Source organism: Mauremys reevesii, linkage group 8, assembly GCF_016161935.1.
Source record: "Mauremys reevesii isolate NIE-2019 linkage group 8, ASM1616193v1, whole genome shotgun sequence".
Lineage (NCBI taxonomy): Eukaryota > Metazoa > Chordata > Testudines > Geoemydidae > Mauremys > Mauremys reevesii.
Genome location: NC_052630.1, coordinates 90500125 through 90521305, shown reverse-complemented (window position 1 = coordinate 90521305; position 21181 = coordinate 90500125). Strand labels below are relative to the sequence as shown.

At 41.6% G+C, this 21181-nt stretch overlaps 1 protein-coding gene across 11 annotated transcripts in view; it reads left to right on the top strand.

Annotated features, from left to right (window-relative positions):
• Positions 1–21181, top strand: part of PDE4B (phosphodiesterase 4B) — a 366632-nt gene that overhangs the window by 271851 nt on the left and 73600 nt on the right. For 10 of the 11 annotated variants that reach the window (XM_039484826.1, XM_039484819.1, XM_039484823.1 and 7 more), the window contains 4 exons: positions 9474–9668; positions 12849–12885; positions 13049–13119; positions 17511–17560. In XM_039484826.1, the coding sequence (XP_039340760.1) occupies positions 9474–9668; positions 12849–12885; positions 13049–13119; positions 17511–17560 (353 nt within the window). Of the gene's footprint in view, positions 1–3608; positions 3692–9473; positions 9669–12848; positions 12886–13048; positions 13120–17510; positions 17561–21181 lie in introns of those variants that run through there. The other variant, XM_039484829.1, reaches the window with a different exon arrangement.

Genomic DNA, 21181 nt, shown 5'->3' with positions numbered 1-21181 from the left:
AGTAAAAAGAGAATTCAGGCAGAAGTCCAGCAAGAGAGTGGGGGCTACCCAGTTTATTGCACCCAATGCAGCATGTATGATTATCTGCCCTATGGGCAGGTGGCGTATGTGTGCATTCGGTGCAAGGAGCTCCTGGCCCTCAAAGACCATGTATGGGCTTTGGAGACCAGAGTGGCTGAACTGGAGGAGCTAAGGGAAACAGAGAGGTACATAGATGAGACTTTCCGGGACACAGTAGAGTGGTGCCATCCCCAGTCTGACAGCCTCTGTGCTGCTGAGAAGGATGAAAGTTTCAGGGAAGGAGAGCATCCAACTGGACCAGAGGGGAAACAATTCTATAGTTGGGACCCTCCTTCCAGATGATGATGTGGTGTAGGATGCACTGAGGATACCTCTCTTAGGGAGGGAACTCCTGTTACTAGGAAGAGACAGGTATTAGTAATGGGCAATTCGATCATTAGAAACCTAGGTAGCTGAGTTTGCGATGACTGGGAGAACTGCATGGTGACTTGTCTGCCTGGTGCAAAGGTTGTGGACCTCTCGAGACATCTAGATAGACTTCTGTGCAGTGCTGGGGAGGAGCTTGTGGTCGTGGGTACCAATGACATAGGGAAGGATAGGGGAGAGATCCTGGAGGCCAAATTTAGGCTTCTAGGTAAGAGATTGAAGTCCAGAACCTACATGGTAGCATTCTCTGAAATACTTCCAGTTCCACAAAATGGCAGGTGAAATTTAATGTTGATAAATGCAAAGTAATGCACATTGGAAAACATAATCCCAATTATACATATAAAATGATGGGGTCTAAATTAGCTGTTACCACTCAAGAAAGAGGTCTTGGAATCACTGTGGATAGTTCTCTGAAAACATCCAATATGTGCAGCAGCAGTCAAAAAAGCAAACAATATTGGGAATCATTAAGAAAGGGACAGATAAGAAAACAGAAAATATCGTATTGCCTCTATATAAATCCATGGTACGCCCACACCTTGAATACTGCATGCAGATGTGGTCGCCCCATCTCAAAAAAGATAAATTGAAATTGGAAAAGGTTCAGAAATGATCAACAAAAATGATTAGGTGTATGGAACGGCTTCCATATGAGGAGAGATTAATAAGACTGGGACTTTTCCGCTTGTAAAAGAGTTGACTAAGGGGGGATATGATAGAGGTCTATAAAATCATGACTAGTGTAGAGAAAGAAAATAAGGAAGTATTATTTATTCCTTCTGAAAACACAAGAACTAGGGGTCATCAAATGAAATTAATAGGCAGCAGGTTTAAAACAAAACAAAGTATTTCTTCATACAATGCACAGTCAACCTTTGGAACTCTTTGACTGGGTGTTGTGAAGGCCAAGACTATAACAGGGTTCGAAAAAGAACTAGATACATTCATGGAGGACAGGTCCATCAATGGCTATTAGCCGGGATGCGCAGGGATGATGTCCCTTAACCTCTGTTTGCCAGAAGGAATGGGAGACAGGGAATGGATCACTTGATGATTACCTGTTCTGTTCATTCCCTCTGGGGCCCCTGGCATTGGCCACTGTCGGAAGACAGGATACTGGGCTAGATGGACCTTTGGTCTGACCCAGTATGGCCATTCTTATGTTCTTATGGACATTTCTGCAGGGATCACATGAGAGAGATTGTGGAGTAGCTCTGCAGCCACTCTGGGTCAGTTACTTCTCCCTAATGGCTCTTTGCTGCCCCCCAAGGTGACCTTGAGGGAGGACAGGAGGATCTACTGAGCCGTGGATCCTCTGACCCCTCCCACCTAATAGAGCAGACCCTCCTCATCCCAAATCCTGTGCAATAGGAAACACACCAGTCCTTCTCCCCAGGAAATCTCTTTGGCTATGAAGGTACTAATTGGATTTGCCCCCTAAATTAGGTCAGTGCAATCACTTTGAATTCAGTGGGGTTTCACCATGTAAAAGAGCAGAATGTGGGCAAATTGTGGGTTTATTTTTTTTTATTAATTCTGTTGTGTTTTCCAGCATGGTGTATAGGACTTAGTTATATTTTACATTCAAGCAGAATTTTTCTTGGCATTTCACTGAGTTTTTCCTTTGTTTATTGATTTGTTGCATTAATAGTTTTTGCATCTGTGATTGAAGCAAGTGCCTCAATCAGCAGGTGTCTAGGCAAGCTACTGCTAACCTGTGCCATCTACTGGCTGTCTCTGTTTTGACTGTTTGTTATGGTTTTATTAGGGCTTGAAATGCAGAAGGACTGGGGGAGAATGCAGTGCCTCTTGTTAAAATATGTTACTAAATACAAACATAAGGCAAAAGGCTTCCCTAGTTCTATTATTATTGTTACTTTATTATTATTTTATTCAAGATATTTCTCTAATATAAATGAGAATATTTTGTAATAATAATACCTAGCTTTTTATATAGCATTTTTCATCCATAGAAGAATACCAGGTCCCTTTTAATTCTGTGTTCCCTGCATACCCAATATTCCTTAATGACTCCTGGGAGTTTCCTTAGTAAGACAGAGTAAATATGAAGGGCTTGAATGGACCTAATGGCACAGCCACATTGTCCCAAAGGGAGCACAAGCGGCCATTCTATCTTCTCTCAGGACTCTATGGCACTGCAGAAGTAATGCACACACTGCTTTTGGGGTTTCCACTTACTACTCCAGTGTGGCCCGCCAGCTCCTTGGGTTAGTGTATAGGGGAGCTGTGCCATTGCCTCCTCTATGTTCCATCTCACTCTTTTTGTGGGGGGGCATGCCCTCCCAGGACAGTAAGCTCTGTGCTCCCTCAGATGCAAAGGCTGCAATTCTGCCTGGCCCTTATGCAAGTGTGGGTGAGAAGGGGTTTCTCCCTCCCCAGTGTGGACCCATGTAATGGCCAGGATTGACCCTGATGGAACAGCAGTTCACAGGATGTGGTAAAATTCTTCTCTTTTTCTTGTTTCTAGTCTGAATACATTCTTGATTTCGTTTTCATGTCAGTCTTACTCTTTGATGACTAGCAGTGTCCATGGAGTTTCCCTTTTGATCTATTATTTTGTTTCTGTTGTTGTTCAATGATCTCTGGAATGTACTCAACCCAACTAATGTCTGGTTGATGATTCATGCTTGTTCCTGAATTGCACAGCTGTGTCTGTTTCTTTAAAAATAAAAAGTCCTCAGGGATTATAAAAAGGCCGTTTGTCTCAATAAGTCTTTCTGCAGTAGGAATGTACCCTAATCTTTTTAATAGGTCAGCAATTCAGTCTTTGCTTTTCAATTATTTTCTTGCATATAGACTTTGTAGTTTTCACAAGACAATAGTTAACAAACGCCTATTTTACCATAGATTATAAAGCCAGAAAAGTCCCGGTGATAATCTAAAGTGATCACCTGTGTAAAACCAAAGGCCATAGGGCTTTTCTGAATTAATTCATGTTTGAACTAGAGCGGATATTTTAGAAAAAATCCAATCTTGATTTAAAAATTGCCAGTGATGGAGAATCCACCATAAACCATGGTAAATTGTTCCAGTGTTTAATTACCATCACTGTTAAAAATTAGCACCTTATATCTAATGTGACCAGGATGGCGACACTGCCCAGAGCTCCCGTCCCTAGAATGCTCGTCTGAGTGAGGGCAGTGGCTGCCATGGAGGCCTGGGTGGAGGGAGAGGCCACTGCTGGGAGCCCCCCAGCCTCTTCGAGCTGAGTGGGGTGGTGGTGAGCTCTGCCATGGGGACCCTGGAGAGAGAGGTTTGGGGGTCCCAGGCCTGTCCCCGGGGAGTGGGGCGCTCAGGCCTGCGCAAATGCGGGGAGGGAGGGTCGGGGTCCTAGGCCTGTCCCAGTGCAATGGGGGAGGGGGCTCACATCTGTCCTAATGCAATTTGGGGAAGGATCGTCTGAGTCCTGGGCAATGAGGGGCGATGCGGGGTGCGTGTCTTAGCCCTGTCGCTCTGTGTGTGTGTGTGTGTGTGTGTGTGTGTGTGTGTGTCTTGGGGGCGGGTCCTAACTTGGGACGATGTCGCAAGTGTTTCATGGGGTGGTGGGGATCCCAGGCCTGTTCCAATGCAGCGTGTGTGGTGGGACCAGAGTTAGGTTTGTGACATCTGTGATGGCAGCACATTGAGCTCTGAGTGCGCCAGAGTTACCAGGACATCCCCATCCCCAGAGTCTTTGTGAGGAAGGTTTGATACCTATAAGGCATCACTGTGGAACCTGACTGGACCAACTTGTGCATGGGCACAATGGTGATGGGGTCTTGTCTCTCTACTTTAAGTGCAAGTGCCAAAAGGCACAGTTATGTGAACATAATCCATGCACCAGTGTGTTACCCTAGTGGGGACTTCAGTCTCCATTTTATTTTGTTGTCTTTCTAAACTCTTTGCCAGAAGCTGGGAATGAGCGACAGGAGTTGGATCTCTTGATGGTTACCTGTTCTGTTCATTCCTTCTGGGGCACCTGGCACTGGCCACTGTCTGAAAACAGGATACTGGGCTAGATAGATCTTTGGTCTGACCCAGTAGGGCCGTTCTTATGACTTTGGCTAGCTTCAACTTCCAGCTACTGGATCTTGTTATATCTTTGTCTGCTAGATTGAAGAGCCCTCTATGATCAAATTTTACAATTAGGGTATGTGTGTCTTTTAGCTAGATGTCTGTAAATACCATTGTTATTGAGCTGAGCTTTTTCTGTTGATCTTCTGTGCTCAAATAAGGATATGTACTGAGTCATTCATAAAAGAAAACACTGATATTTATTCAGCTATATATCATTTTGTAGATGTACTTAAGCAATTATATTAAGTGCCATAATATAGCATGGTGATTATAGGAATCTCCTTCATTGCATACTGTATAAACTAGAGCTGTGAGTTTGGCTTTCATAGGAACCTTAACCACGTCACATATCTTAATATTGTTCTTTGTGTTTATCATTTTGTAATGCCTTAAGGAGTCATTTACTTGCCAGAATAAATCTTGGGCCAAATAACTTGTTGTATATCCAGCTTCAAGGAACTGAAAGGCTAGAAGAAGATCTGGTCTTGTATTTTTCCGGCCCAATATGTGGTTTCTAGAAGCATTAAAACTGGAAAATGTGAACCCAAATACAGATGTACATAATGGTATATTTATGTTTCACCTGCCCAGTTCTCCGTGCACAATGTATTGCTACTGATACTTTATCAGTTGTTCTTTTATGAATAAATACATGGTTTTTGGTATATTAAATAGTTCTTCAAAAATGTTTCTGGCACGAATTGCCACACTAGAGTAGGCAGCATATACTTATGATGCTTTGGCTGTTACTGCTGTTTCAAGGCGAGTTGCTGTAGTCACACCCTATTCTGTTAGATAACAGCTTGGAGGTAACATTGTGACTCATTGCTTGTCAAGAAAAAGAATTCTAATTTTAATCTATGAGCGGCTGAAGTGTCTGTGCAAAAAGTAACACTTAAGTATATGCTTGGTGCCTGGTGTTTGGAAGGGACAGTAGTTTGGGTCACCACAGTAACTCTCTGTGCTTTTGCTCAGCTGTTGGATTGATGTGAATATCATAACAATTAGAAAAAGGCCAAAGCCACGAAGTTCAGATCTAAGCAGATGTACAGATCTGAATCTGGCTTGCCTAAAAGCTTGCGGATGCTTGATCTATAGTTTTGGTTCAGCCCATAATGGAAATAGGGCAGTAGCAAGTTTGGGGGGAGGTTGTTGAGATCCTGAATTTTTTGGTTGATCCTGATCATCCTGTCTCTAATAACAGTTCATTTCTGTATAGTAAGATTCTTATTCTCACTCTGCAAGACCTCTCAAGTAGCCTGGCTTGCACTGGGATTTCTTTGCCTATCCAGCTGCTCAAAAAATATTTTTTTCCATACAGTTCGTAAGGGTGATGCTTCCAAATGCATAACTTAGCTCACAAAGAGAGAAAATATTAAAACCATAGTGTAGTGAGCTGCTGCTCCTGACCCCAGAGGAGAGGAGAGAGAACAGCCAGAAGCCACGGTGCGGGGCGGGCGCCTCCAGTGCCGGAGCCCGCCCCGCCCGCCCCGCCCCGGAAGAAAGGGAGGGGGCCCGAAAAGCCCCCCTCTCCCCTCAGTTAGAGCGGAGCAGACGGAGAGGCTGGACGGGGCCCTGACTGGCCCTGACCGGCCGAGCCCGCCCAGGCCCCGGCAGACGGACCAAGCCTCAAGCTCGGACGAACCCCCGGGACGGCCGAGGCCCGACCTCTCGAGCGCCTCCCTCCTCGACTGGACCCCGAGCCCGAGAGCCGAGCTGCCCCCCCGCCCGAGCCCCGGCCCCCGAGCGTTCCTGGAGACCCCGTCCAGAGGAGCAGCCCGACGAGGAGCCTCAGGCCATGAGACCGGAGCCCAGGAGCCCGCCCCCCTGCCGAGCCCAGCGAGCAGCAGGTACCCGGGAGCAGGTAAGGGAGCAGGGGGGGGGCGCGCAGCCTCCGCTGAGGGCACTGTCGTGCGCTTGGGCGCTGTCCCCACTGACCAGGATCCCCATCCTCCGCTGTGCGGATCTGGCCCTGGCTGCGTTGGCCGTTGCTGGGTGGCAGGTGTGGTGCCACCCCACCTGCCACCCCCCCACCCACACTCTACCTCCTCTCCTCCCACAGGCCTGAGAGGCAGCTGGCTTCTGCTAACTACTTTGTATTGCCCCGCCCCTGATTAAGGGCCTGGGCTTCTTTATTATTGTTTTGTTGTTCAGACACAAGGACCTCCAAATGCATAACTTAGCTCACAAAGAGAGAAAATATTAAAACCATAGTCACTAATTTTTTTCAAAAAGCCTTTTTTTTAAATCCTCAGGTCCCTTAGGCATCTGTAGCTTTGCTGTCTTTCTTGCATACTTCATCAACCTTCCTGTGTCGTATCTCAGCAATGCCTCTCCTCATTTGTTGGAAATTAAGGTTGCTTTCAGGCATAACTCAAACCCTCCAGACAGAGGAAATAACATGTTTAATAAAACCTTAAAATAAGAAGTGAAGGGAAAAGTCTCCTGTGTTCCTTGCCACCTTCGCATTGCCTGCAATGCTGTCAATGATGCACCCACACAGCCAATAAGGGTTTCACTTCCAATTTCAACAGTCACGAAAAGAATTACATACCCTAAACTTCATCCAACTCACAGTCTAATGCACAACTTTAACAGTGACCTCATGCCCCTTTGTATAACAGGTTGGCACATCTGATCAGCCTTCCTGTGTAGTAGCTCAGCAATGCCTCGCTTACTATTTATTTATTTTTTACAGATGTCAAGAGCGTGTTGTGCATTTTACAAGACAAATAGATAAATGAGCTCCCCACCCAAAAGACCCTTACAGTCCATCATTAGATAGGACAAGTGTAGGTAGCAGCCAGCTGGAAGGGAAGGAGGAGGAAGACCGGGATTACAGTAAGGAAATCCTCCAGGTATTCAGTTTAGGCAAGGTGGTTAAAATACACTTTTTGGACTTTTTTTAAACAATTATTATTATTGTTTACTCACTTCCTGAATGAGGAGAGTAGTGGCTTTGGTGGACCAGATTGGTTTACAATTATTCTGTCTACAATATTATAGCTTACAATTGGAGATACCACTTTTTTAGTTTAAATTGAACACTAGTTATAAAACACTGATCAAACTTTTCAAGAATCAGTTTTATGAAATAAATACTGAAAAACCAGAAAGGGGCACTTTTTTTTTATAGAATCCATGCCCCCTTTTCATGAACTATGGGATCAGTTACATGCACCCATTATTACTTCCTATCCATGATTCCTGTTTCATTGATGCGGTGAGCACTTGAGTTTTCTGTGGTTACACACCATATGGGAATACAAACAAGAAATTAGATGCCTCCACAAAGGTGTTATACATATTTATTTTAACGTTTGTGTTTATTTCATTGCCAATGGAACAACTGATGTCTACTCAAATTTCTGCAGTCACAATTGAAGTAAACCTTTAAAAAAGAATGATCTAGGAAGTTGCAGGACACTAAAGTAGCCAAAACAAACACTGCAAATAAATAAAAATATAGACCCAAAACTGACACCCGCATTAATAAACAGTAAAGTTACTCTGTCTCAAATCATAGTCACGGCCATTGATTTCAATGGGACTATTTGCATATAAGGGGAACACAATTTAGCCGTGTATAATAACAATCAGGGTTTGACATAAACTTAAAAAAGCAAGAAAATACAGTCTGAATTTATCCTTAATTCATTTTGGTTTTGCTTGAATATTGCAGCACAGATGGTATTTACATCAGTCAGATGGGTTCCAAAAACCCAACCAAAACAGGCCAACCTGCTTATTTTGGGACTTTATGAGGGGTGTCTCCTACTAAAATGTCCAAAGTGACTTCAGCCACATGCTGCAACAGCCAAGTTATAAACTCGTAAGAAAATGGGTGTATAATGGAAACGGTGACAGAAGATTTTACATAAAAAACAAACTCCATTTTGCTCAACCTAGCAGTTTGAAAGTGGATGAGCTAAAGAAGTATTTCTCACAATGTTTAAGCTGTGAAATGTATTTGAAAGTACAGGCCACAATCTTCAAACTTGGTTGCCTGAAATTAGGCACCTAAATAGGTGACCTGACTTCCAGAATTGTTGAGGCTACGTAACTCTGACTGATGTCCGTGGGTGGCTGCAGTGCGGATTACAGTTGCTGAGCTGAGCTGCATGCATTCTAAAGGGAAATATTGCACTGCATATGGATAGCATAGTTCTTCAAGTCCTTCGCCATATTTGTACCTTCAAATGAGTATGGTGGGATTGGTATTTAGCTATTTCAGGCTTTCCTGGTACATATTCCCTTACAGTAACTTTTGTACCATTCTGAAGTCAACTATTTTATGTGCATCCATGTTAAACTTTGAAAACTGTCTGTTAGCTCATACTATACATGGTTATTAAAGCTGGGCCTGGACTAGCTTGTTCAGTAATGCTGTTCAAGGATGTCTTCTGGATTGTGTGCATTTCATCTACATTATTCTATGTTAACATTGTGAGGATCGTCACTGGGGCTCAGCTAATTGAGATTAGTAAGAGGGAGTTGACCTTTATCACAAGTGTAACCCTGGAGAGAGGGTCGAGGAAAACCACTGGCCCGGAGAAGTAACCTAGCAGCTCTGTATGGTATGTTGAGCTCAGAAAAGTTCAGACAGGAGAAAGAGAAAATATGTACAGCTTAGGAAGGAGCTGTGTTAACTTAGGGCAAAATTATGCCCTATGTCAGCAAGTGTATTTGTGAGTGAATTTGGAGTGCTGGAGCAATAGCAGCCACTCAGAGAGTTCAGGAGCCCTTCTGCTGATGCAGGACCGGGTGTAGTCCTGTGTCCTCTTGCTTTCTTTAATACAGCTGTGCTGGAGACAGCAAGCCTTGCCACAGGTTGAAACCTCAAAAATAAATGCAAAACTCTGCCTCCTGTATTTGAAAGTTTTATGCTATACTCTGAAAATACATCTCAGCAAATGTGCATGAAACAATATGTGTTTTGTTCATAGCTTTGATGTGGAAAATGGCCCGTCACCAGGTCGCAGCCCGTTGGACCCCCAGGCCAGCTCTTCTTCAGGACTTGTATTGCATACCACTTTTCCAGGCCACAGCCAGCGCCGGGAGTCATTTCTTTACAGATCAGACAGTGATTATGACTTATCACCAAAGACTATGTCCAGGAACTCCTCTCTTCCAAGTGAACAGTGAGTATGAATCCAGTTTACATCATTCATCACAATAATGAGACCAAGCACTTTACAAACATCTCTGTAATCTTCATAATACCCCAAAGAGGTAATTATGTATTTTACAGAGAGAGAACCCGAGGCAAAGGGGTTTTTATTAAACAACCCAGGCCAAATCGGGAGTTCATGACCCCCAGCCATGTGCTCACAAGACTCAATGTTTTAGCCTATTAAATAAATGTTTCCCAGCTCGTAGGAGAGCATTGCAAATCAGCGTTCTGAAATAGTGTTGTTGTTGTAGTGCCTTTACATGTTACTTGTATGAAAATTGGTTCTTTTTTTAATAGATGAGGTTCATTGTTATTTTCAGCCAAATATTCACTTACCTTATATTTCAAATACATTCTTATGTTTTTACATGATATTTTGTTTTTTATAATGTATGGTTAATATAATATAGTGACCATGGATGGATGGATAGGTAGGATTGGTAAAAAAATATGTCATATACAGGGGTGGCTCTGTGTTTTTTGCCACCCCAAGCACAGCAGTCTGGCAGCCTTCGGTCATGCGTATTCGGCATTTCTGCGGGTGATCTCCCAGTTCTGCGCCTTCAGCATACCTGCTGCCGAATTGCCACCAAAACCGGGGGACTGGCGGACCTCCCGCAGAAACGCCGCCGAAGGCAGCCTGACTGCCGCCCTCACGGCGACTGGCATGACATGCCCCTCCCCCCCCACTTGCTGCCCCAGTCACGCGCTTGCTGCGCTGGTGCCTGGAGCCGCCCCTTGTCATGTAGATGAAATAGGTTTACTTGATTTGCAGTCTTTTAGTTTAAAGTGCACATTTTAACATTTTACTGTTGCCTTTTTCTTGGTGGCTTGATAGGAGACCACATGAGAGTGGAGAAATTGGCCTCATTAGACACACTTTCCATGCTTTTAAATGAAGGCAGGTAACCAAATCTATGTGCCACTAATTATATTCCAGCAGCTGAATGCCTCTTACTGGGCAAAGGCATCAATATTCATAACGTTTTATGGGGGGGGAAAATTGAGGTAATTTTTCAAGTGAATTTAATTCTGAGGAAAGGTGCCAGAAATTGAAGATTCTTTCTATAGATCAGATGGAGCAAGAGGCTGCTGCAGGCCCAGTTTCCCCATGCAGCTCTCCTCATCTTCCCATGACCAGCAGGAACTGTCTCAAGGCAGCTCAGCTACTGGAGGGTAGTTCATTCTTCATGTCTAATCAGTTTTTAGTCTCGTTACAGAGACTACCAAAGTTGTGCAACTAGTGCCAACCGTGAGGGCAGGTTTTATGATAGAACTCCTGTTTGAGACCGTGAACTCATTTAATGGGTCAGTTAAGCAGCCACCCAATGGTGGTTATTGAAGACGAGATTGGATCTGCTGACCTTGCACACAGTGTCTATATCCAGTTACCAGTTGGCATTAATTTATAAAATAGGTGGTGTTTTCATAAGAAATGGTCTCATAATTAGAAATGGGAGACAGTAAATAGGTAAAGTATAATGGATTATAGTGTGTTTTTGTTTTTCGTGAGTGTGAAGGATCTCTCAGACTTCTGTAGAATTTTAATGGAAGTTTATAGGATTTTTATAAGCATTTCTAAAGGGCCTTGTGGAGTACCATAGTAATTTCTACTGGAGGGACTATATAAGCCTTAGACACAAAAGTTTCAAAATTAATTAAAGGGATTGGGCCTTTATTTCATTTCTAAATATTAACCTATTGCTTATTTTAGAGCAGAATTAAGCCGTATTCAGTCCTAAAAAATTGGTATTAATGCACACATAGGAAATTATATATAAATGCCATGACCTCAGAAAATAAGAATGTTGGATATATGTGATGTTATCAGGAACATGTATAAATTCAGAATGTCAGGCATGGGCTCTTAATGTGAGAGCAAATAAATTTACAAATTAAGAACAGCAGTTATTCTCCATTAAATTCAAAACCTGTCTTTTTCCTCTAAAAACAAAGTTAAATAGATTATTATATATTATATGAATTATACATATTTTATAGTGTAATAGAAATCTAAAAGTTAGCAAGATGGTCCAGCTATCGTGAGAAATACCTACCAAAAACTCTAGCTCTAGTTAGCATTTAGCAAATATTTTCATAAGAGACTGTAACATCTCTAAATTATGTAAATAATATATTATAAGATAATATGTTTTACATTTGACAAAAATTATCTGCTGAAGCAAAAGGATTTGTTGTAATGGCTAAGGTCAATCAATGCAAATCTGCATACTAAATTATGTGTACTATAAAAAGCTTTGTATGATATGTACTCAAATAAAATTCTCAGTACATATTTAGTTGATTATAAATACAAATACATAATATTTACCAACCCCTCCACCACCAAAGGTAGTAATGCATTTTGCACAGTGCATATTCTCTAATCTTCCATGATGAAAATCCACAGACAAGTAACAATGTTTAAATAACATTAAAGGCTGTGACACGAATCAACAAAAGCCAGGAAATTCAAAGATAACCTTTACTCAGACTGTTATGCTTTTTTTTCCATCACAGTATGAGTGAGCCACCTTAACCTTGAGTTTCCTGGCATTTATTGCCTTGTGTTACCAAAACTGAGCAGTTGTTCCAGCTTCAGTTGTTTTTTGTCTATGAATGTGCACAGTGACTAGGGGATCTTTCCATCAGGAGCAACCTTTTATGTAATTTAAAGAAACAGTATGTGTAGTAAAGCTTTATTTTTGAATAGTGGGGCTATATGAGAAAACATTGCATTGTAAAATGCTCTTTTTCCAATTTGAAATTAAACTGTATTTGATATAAATAGTTATATTTGCTCATAAATGTTAAGGAGCCAGTTTTTAGTTCCAGCCTTGAGTTTTGCTTACACAAGTCATGCAGTTGGGTACCCAGCTTCCCAAGTTGAATATGCATATATTGTGTTTGTGTGCACTGAATGGGTGCCCACCCACTTTAGTAGATACATCCATTTGCTAGCAAGCAAAAGTTGCAGCATAAAATAAAATGCTAGCATAATGCTTGGTTTGGCTGACTGTACATTAGCGATTACAATCTGTGCAGAATTTTTACATCATACAATTTGATGAGTATGTGTATGTACTGTACTAAAATACTGATAATTATTCTCTGACATACGATTCACACTTTTTTTCATTTATTTTAGACATGGAGATGACTTGATTGTTACACCTTTTGCACAGGTAAATTTCAAATAGTCTCTTTGTTTATACTATAAATTGATAAATTGAATGGAATAGAAAGTTGTCCTTCAGCATCTATGCTCCTATAATAATATATATATATTGAAAATTTGCATGTTTGTAAAAAAATTTTTTAAATATTACATGTTTTTGTTTACTTTAGGTCCTGGCAAGTTTACGAAGTGTGAGAAATAACTTTACATTATTGACAAATTTGCAAGGAACATCAAACAAGTAAGCTTTCTGCTTTTAATTAAATTCATTTTTAAGTACAGTATATACATGTTGGGCCAGATATTCAATCTGAATTCAATCCAGTTTCCATTTGTTCAGGCACAATTTTCCACCTGCTAAGAACTGTGTCTGTAGTTTTGTCCATGGGATGAACTTCAAAAAAAATATTCATATTTAGATCATAACCTTTTTGGTTCGGGACTGTCTATTACTCTTTGTTTGCCTGGTGCAGGGGGACCCAAATTCTTGGTTGGTCCCCAGGCATTACTGTAATAAACATAATTACTACTAATAATATGTCTAACTACTAATATTTGTGCTTGTTATTCGGTGCATATGCAAAAATGAAGATTAGTACTGGAAAATTGGCCCATCGTGAGAGTATCTAATGCAGAGGCATGAGTATGTTCTAACATTTAGAAAATTACCCATTAGCTCATTTGTATGGTACTTCAAAACTTAGCTACTAGATGGCAAACTTCATTGTAATTTATGTCAAATAAAGTAGTACAAATATAAATCTCAGGATGAGAAAATTACTGGCAGTACATTTGGGGATATATTTTATTATGGCATTTACATTTCCTAGTATTGATTGTATATGAATATTGGTATTTCAAAACCAGAAAATTTGATTATAATTAATGGTGAACAAAATGCAAAGAATTCTCCTATCTAGTGCAGATAAGTCTCTAAAATTGGAATGCAAATAGAAAGTTTATCAGCATCTTTGGAAGTTTTGTTCCTCTTCTTTGTGTCCCATCCTTGGTCGTTCCTGCTCCATCCATTCTTGCAGATCAGTTGATTCCTTCCCTTTTATTTTCATTTCTTCCCCTTTCCCAAACCTGCCTGCTGCCATCGCTGCCTCTCTTCATCTGAAAACAACGCATTGGCTCTCAGGGAGAGTAGGAATTAGAACCAGGTGACTGAGCTGGATGGGGTCAGGTGATGGAGCAGCTGGAGCTGATGGCCCTGTGTGTGTGTGTGTGTGTGAAGAGAACAGCCTTGGAACACAGCAGCCCAGGAGCCACTTCTCCTTTAAGAGGGAGAAGAAGGGATTCAGGAGCAGAGCAGCCCAAATAATATTAACTCTCCATTCCAGTAGGGAAGTAGCGGGAAGGCAGAAAAGCCGGATATTGCTGCTCTTTGGTCAGGCTGGAGCGAGGGCACAAAGTGGCTGAAGATAGAGCAATTCCCAGGAAAGGAGACAGGTGGGACATCATCCTGTGCTGAGCCTAGAAAGATATCCCAGTAAGCCTGCAGAGCCCAATTTATTTATTTTTTAAGCTTCTGCCTGCAGTTTCCAGCAGCAACAGCAGAGAGCACCAGTGTGATTCTTCCAGCACAGGGGACTGTTTTTCTCTCCCCATCCTACCTTGGACCTGTCCATTATTTAATGCTGCCCCTGGAAAAAGCTTGGTCTTTGAGAGGAGGGGGAGGTCTGTACAGTGAGGGGCCTGAGCTCTGGGACCTGCATTCTAGGCTATCACAGGCTGCCCCCAGGCCCTCCTCTCCTTTCCTTTTTCCCTGCCCAGGAGGCAAAGAACAAGCCTTTTCCCAGAATGCCAGCCTTGAGGAGGGGGACGAGGAAGCTCCTGGCCTCAAGGAGAGTGGGAGAGAAGAACCCGCCGCTGGTTCCTGGTGGGGCAGAATCTCCAGAGAGAGAGGGGCTGGGTATAATTGGGGAGAGAGGGGAATGCTTAGTGATGGTGAGCAATTGAGAAGGGGCAACTGATGGACTTGAGTGATTTGTGGGAAAGTCTGGGGAGCAAGAGGAAGTGATGCTGCACACCAGTGTTTTCAGAAAGAGAGAACCATGCACTGGATAGTGCTCCTGGGGCTGACCTCGGATCCCGCCTACTCTCTGCCCCTGACTGAGCTAACGCTTCATCTGTCTGCAATGCCGTCCCTAACTTAGTAACCCTATCTGGCATGATAAACAGAAAAGAAAAAAAAAAGGGTAACTAGGAGTGAGGAAGAAATAATATTTATAAACTATCATTTTAAAAAGATGAGTTATCATCCAGTTTGCCACTCTGGATTTCCCAGCCTTTTATTAGAAGCACAGTATGCTGTTTCAGACCAGACCCATTAGTCACATTTGACTAATCTGTAGGATCAACCAATCTCATTTTCAGTCATTTATTAAAGAAACTGCTCCTCTCTCTATACACGCACATTCACGCACACACACACGAGCTAGAGAGGCAGTTTCATTAGGACATGACTGAAAACGATACATAATATCAGATGAAAATATATTTACAAGTAAAATCCGGAGTAGTACGTACAATAAACTTAATTTTAAATCTAAAGTGCTCAGCATGTTAATTTTCATTTTAAGATTTTTTTTTTCTGATGTGGAGTAGAAAGCATTGGAACCACGTAAAATGTTCTTCTAACTCCCTTGTCCTGAACGTTTTCCTCCCAGTCAAAGGGATTGTTTGTTTCTGTGTTCTGCTTTGAAATAGCCACTTCATATGAAGTCACCATTAATATCACTTCTGGGTTAGTTGGGGGTATCATTGAAAAGTATTATCTGGTAGGTCCTTGGAATTTTGCTCTTGAAATTGTCTGTTTTAGGTGATATCTATTAAGTTTCTCTAACATTTTCTGACACAGTTTCCCACTTTCATTTGCATATAACTTTGAAAACTTTAATCTTCCAGAGTAAAATTTCCTATGCTTTATTGTCTGCCTTTGTGGTATTTTTTTTTTAATTTTTTAAAGTTTAAAATTTTTAAACAAGCCATTTTCAGAGGGAGGGTAGATTAAAAATTGATAGTTTTGGTTAGGTTTTTTAAAAAGAGTTTCAGATAATTTTTGAACAGCTGTAGCATCTCAAAGGTTTGGAGTCGCAATCTGCAGTTCAGCAGCGGTGGTAACCTTGAAGTCAGAGAGGTGTCTTTCCTTGTTCTGTGAATATAATCCCAGACTGGTCTGAGTTATAAACCATAGAAAATCATTATTTGCACAACTAAAGTAGAACTCATTTGCTTAAAACATTATATATCAAACACTCCAAATTGGTGACGGTGTGTGTTCACTTCTCAGGACCTGTGTACTTCCTGCATTGTTTCCAAACAACTGCACAGAACGGTACATAGGCAGAATGCATCCAGATCCTGCTCCTCCCTGTCAAAATATCCTTTGGCTCAGAGGGAGGAACACTGGGCTGGTGCAATTTTGTAGTATAAACTTGAATTCTGTATCCGGGATGGGTCAGTATTATAGAGCAGTAGGTCTCTTTTTTATCAAACTTAGGTGGTTTGCCTTTCCACCACTAGGCTGTGATAGAGGCCAGGATGAAAATAACATGGAGTTGTGCTGTTTACATGGGGAAGCAGAATTATGACGATTTTGCAGGGATGGTGACTGTCCTCTTAATTAACAGGAATTTTACCCCTTTTCAAAGAGAGTTGTGTTTTGGGGCCAGATTTTCCAATGAACTCGGGAGTCAGATTTTCAAGTGCTCAGCACCAACAGTTGGGGGCAGATTTGCAAAATAATTCAGCATCCAACATATTCCCCAAAATGCTGAACTCTTCTGAGAGTCTAGTTGTATATTTAAATTCCCCACATGGGAGCTGAGCTCTTGAAAATCTGACCCTGTTTTGTGGGTGCTGAGCCCTTCCGGAAATTCTGGTTGTAGGGATTAATTTGGTCCCTCCTTGCCTCTGGGGCACTAGGTGACATTGGCTAAAAATGACTTTTTCCATGCATACTTCGGAAAAAGATTGCACCATTTCGCTCTAATGTGAACCTTGCCAGGTCATCTAGCTCTTCGTGACCTCCAGAGTGACCTAGATCTTTGTGACCTGCAGATTGGATTACAGTAATGTGCCCTACTTGGGGAGCCTGAAGCTAGAACTGCAGCTGAATGAAGCAGCTCACTTGTGTTTTTAGCTTCAGGGAGCTCATTACACCCGTGCTCCAAAGACAGCTCTGTCTCCTTGTTTGCTTCCAGGTGGAGTTTACAGTGTGGAAAGTGATCTTTAAAGCCATATAAGGCTTGTATTTCCCGAGAGACAGATCTTGATTCAGGAGTTCAGTGTCCCCATTTGTTGGAGAGAACCCGAGTTTGCTGATCTTCAGTGCATTTCTGATTGTGGCAAAGGTAGTGAGGGATGATGGTACTGATCTTTTTGTCGCTAACTGGCGTATGTTCTGTTCATAATTTATGTATGTGTAGCTGGAAGGCATGAGATGTGTGGATTTTTTTAAACTAAAAAGAGACAGATTCCAAATTGTTCATCAACCACTAATTTCACTTTGCAGTGTTTTGGGATTCTAGTCAGCATGAAAGGTATTTCATACCTAAAGAAGAAGGCAAACCACATTGTTTGTAATGATAATACTGTATAAATGTTTTATTCTTTATTCCTCCACAGGAGGTCTCCAGCAGCAAGTCAGCCACCAGTCTCCAGAGTTAGCCTGCAAGGTATGAATGTGATTTGTAATCTCTTGAAAGTTTCCAAGTAAACTGTATGTCCCCTGTTATATATCATACTGTTAAAACTGGGATCTCTTATTTTATAAGATATCTTGCCTGATTCTCCTCTCTCACTGATGTAAATTAGGTATACGTAATCAGACCCATCTTTTATATATATATATATATATATATATATATATATATATATATATATATATATATATATATATATATATATATATAGTCTTGTTCTTATTTTTACCCTTTATGTGCAAGAAGAACATTGTAATTTTGGGCGGTCAGCCACGGCTGTAGAAGGTAATTAATTTGTTAGCCTTAGGATTCCCTATTCTATATAGGCCTGGACAGGCCCTATATGACAAAACTTAAACAGGCTCAGACATAGCTATATATTTTACATTTGTTTTAATTTGAGTTTGTTTCCACTGGAACTGCATAAGAGCTAAAATCAAAGGTTAAATCCTGAAGACCTTTTTCAGGCAAAATTACTATTGTCTTCATTAGGATGTTCTGGAGTGTTTTAAAAAAATCTTTTATTCAGTGACAAAGAGAGAGAATGCATGCCAGTGGATTGAATTAATTCTTATTAATTAATTAATTCTTATTAATTAATTCACTGGGACCAGATGGCATTCACCCAAGAGTTCTGAAAGAACTCAAATGTGAAATTGTGGAACTATTAACTATGGTTTGTAACCTGTCCATTAAATCAGCTTCGGTACCCAATGACTGGAAGATAGCTAATGTAACGCCAATATTTAAAAAGGGCTCTAGAGGTGTTCCCGGCAATTACAGACCCGTAAGTCTAACATCAGCACCGGGCAAATTAGTTGAAACAAGAGTAAAGAATAAAATAGTCAGACACAAAGAAGAACATAAATTGTTGGGCAAAAGTCAACATGGTTTCTGTAAAGGGAAATCATGTCTTATTAATCTATTAGAGTTTTTTGAAGGGGTCAACAAATATGTGGACAAGGGGGATCCAGTGGACATAGTGTACTTTGATTTCCAGAAAGCCTTTGACAAGGTCACTCACCAAAGGCTCTTATGTAAATTAAGTTGTCATGGGATAAGAGGGAAAATCCTTTCATGGGTTGAGAACTGGTTAAAAGACTGGGAACAAAGGGTAGGAATAAATGGTAAATTTTCAGAATGGAGAGGGGTAACTAGTGGTGTTCCCCAAGGGTCAGTCCTAGGACCAATCCTACCAACTTATTCATAAATGATCTGGAGAAAGGGGTAAACAGTGAGGTGGCAAAGTTTGCAGATGATACTAAACTGCTCAAGATAGTTAAGACCAAAGCAGACTGTGAAGAACTTCCAAAAGATCTCACAAAACTAAGTGATTGGGCAACAAAATGGCAAATTAAATATAATGTGGATAAATGTAAAGTAATGCACATTGGAAGAAATAACCCCAACTATATATACACAATATGATGGGGGCTAATTTAGCTACAATGAATCAGGAAAAAGATCTTGGAGTCATCATGAATAGTTCTCTGAAGACGTCCACGCAGTGTGCAGTGGCAGTCAAGAAAGCAAACAGGATGTTAGGAATCATTAAAAAAGGGATAGAGAATAAGATGGAGAATATCTTATTGCCCTTATATAAATCCATGGTATGCCCACATCTTGAATACTGTGTACAGATGTGGTCTCCTAATCTCAGGAAAGATATACTGACATTAGAAAAGGTTCAGAGAAGGGCAGCTAAAATTATTAGGGGTTTGGAACGGGTCCCATATGAGGAGAGATTAAAGAGGCTAGGACTTTTCAGCTTGGAAAAGAGGAGACTAAGGGGGGGATAGGATAGAGATATATAAAATCATAGTGGTGTGGAGAAAGTGAATAAGGAAAAGTTATTTACTTGTTCCCATAAAAGAACTAGGGGCCAGCAAATGAAATTAATGGGCAGCAAGTTTAAAACAAATAAAAGGAAGTTCTTCTTCACACAGCGCACCTTCAACTTGTGGAACTCCTTGCCTGAGGAGGTTATGAAGGCAAGGCCTATAACAGGGTTTAAAAGAGAACTGAATAAATTCATGGAGGTTAAGTCCATTAATGGATATTAGCCAGGATGGGTAAGGAATGGTGTCCCTAGCCTCTGTTTGTCAGAGGGTGGAGATGGATGGCAGGAGAGAGATCACTTGATCATTGCCTGTTTGGTTCACTCCCTCTGGGGCACCTGGCAGTGGCCGCTGTCGGTAGACAGGATACTGGGCTAGACGGACCCTTGGTCTGACCCAGTATGGCCGTTCTTATGTTCTTAAACACATGTAGTTTATTGTCCGAATTACCTCAAAGCAGTGTTCAGACTTAGAGAATATTATAGAAGTTGCACGGGCACAATGATTCATGACTGTTGAAGATGGATGCTGCTGTTGTAGGTAATTGTTATTGAACGCTGCACCTTCTTGCTACAGAGTAACAGCCCCTACATTAGCAAAAGGTTTCATTCAGCCGTACTGTCAGGGCTGACCCTATTCATTTTGCTGCTCTGTGTGTTCACTTCTCTTTCCCCACCCTCCACTAATCCATCTCTTGAATCCCACCCCAAGTTTTATAGGGTTATTTAACATTTTCCCATTAATATTTCTCTGATTGTGGTTTTAGATTCACTTGTTCCCCTTTATGTATGTATGTTCCTTCTTTTTCCCTTTTCCTTCACTCTTTCTTGGTGAATCTTTTCCTCCTTTTTGACTTCCTGTTTTCCCCTCTGAAAAATTTCATTTAGTGTATACTTTTCCATTATTGCGATTCCCTCTGCCCATTCCACTTTTCCCAGGTTTTGTTTTTACCAGTCTCTGCCTGCCTCTCTCTCTTTTCCTCTGTCACTGTCTCCTTTCTTTTTTTCACTTTCCAGACATTCCTATTATATATCCTAACTGCTCCCCTTCACGTGTACCCTATCACTCAGAGTTGTGCACACATGCTTCTTCCCCCTCAGAGTAACACAGAAAGGTTCTGGGTTCTCTTTGGTCTTGGAGGGGAATAATATTAAGCCAAGTCTCTGGAAGGAGTGTACCAATCAGGGCTCAGCTGAGCTCACACTGCCAGGGTTAGTCTTACCACACAGAGCAAAGTGAGTCCCAATCAATAGTTCAGCACCTGTTCTACCACAGTCTCTGCTGGGGTTGGGGGCAGATGGGAGAGGAGTGTGCAGTGGCTGCTTTCAGGCAAAAGAGGTGCAGCAAAGGGAGGCAGAGGGTGAGAGCAATCCTTGCGGGTGACAGGAGAGCCACGGAACATAGGTGAAGAAGCAGAGAAAGGGATCAGCTACTGGGGTGTGGGAGGCAGAAGGAGGAAGCTGCACCTTGAAGGGGATTTGTTTATTTTTTCCAGGTTAGTTTATTGTCTATTCTCTCCCCCCCACCGCTCCCCGTCTTGCTAACCAAAGCAGCAGCATGGTGCACCTGTAGGGCAGGGACTGCCCAGTTTGCAGCATATGAAGCTTTATTTCCTACCAATAAACAGATGTGGATGTGAAACTATTCATTCCTAAAATTTTATCTTCTCGTTTTCAGTAATTATGGGCAAGGAGTGACTGCTAAAGGGTGATTTTCATATTGGGTGCTATTCACTGGTGGCTGGATTAATAGCTAA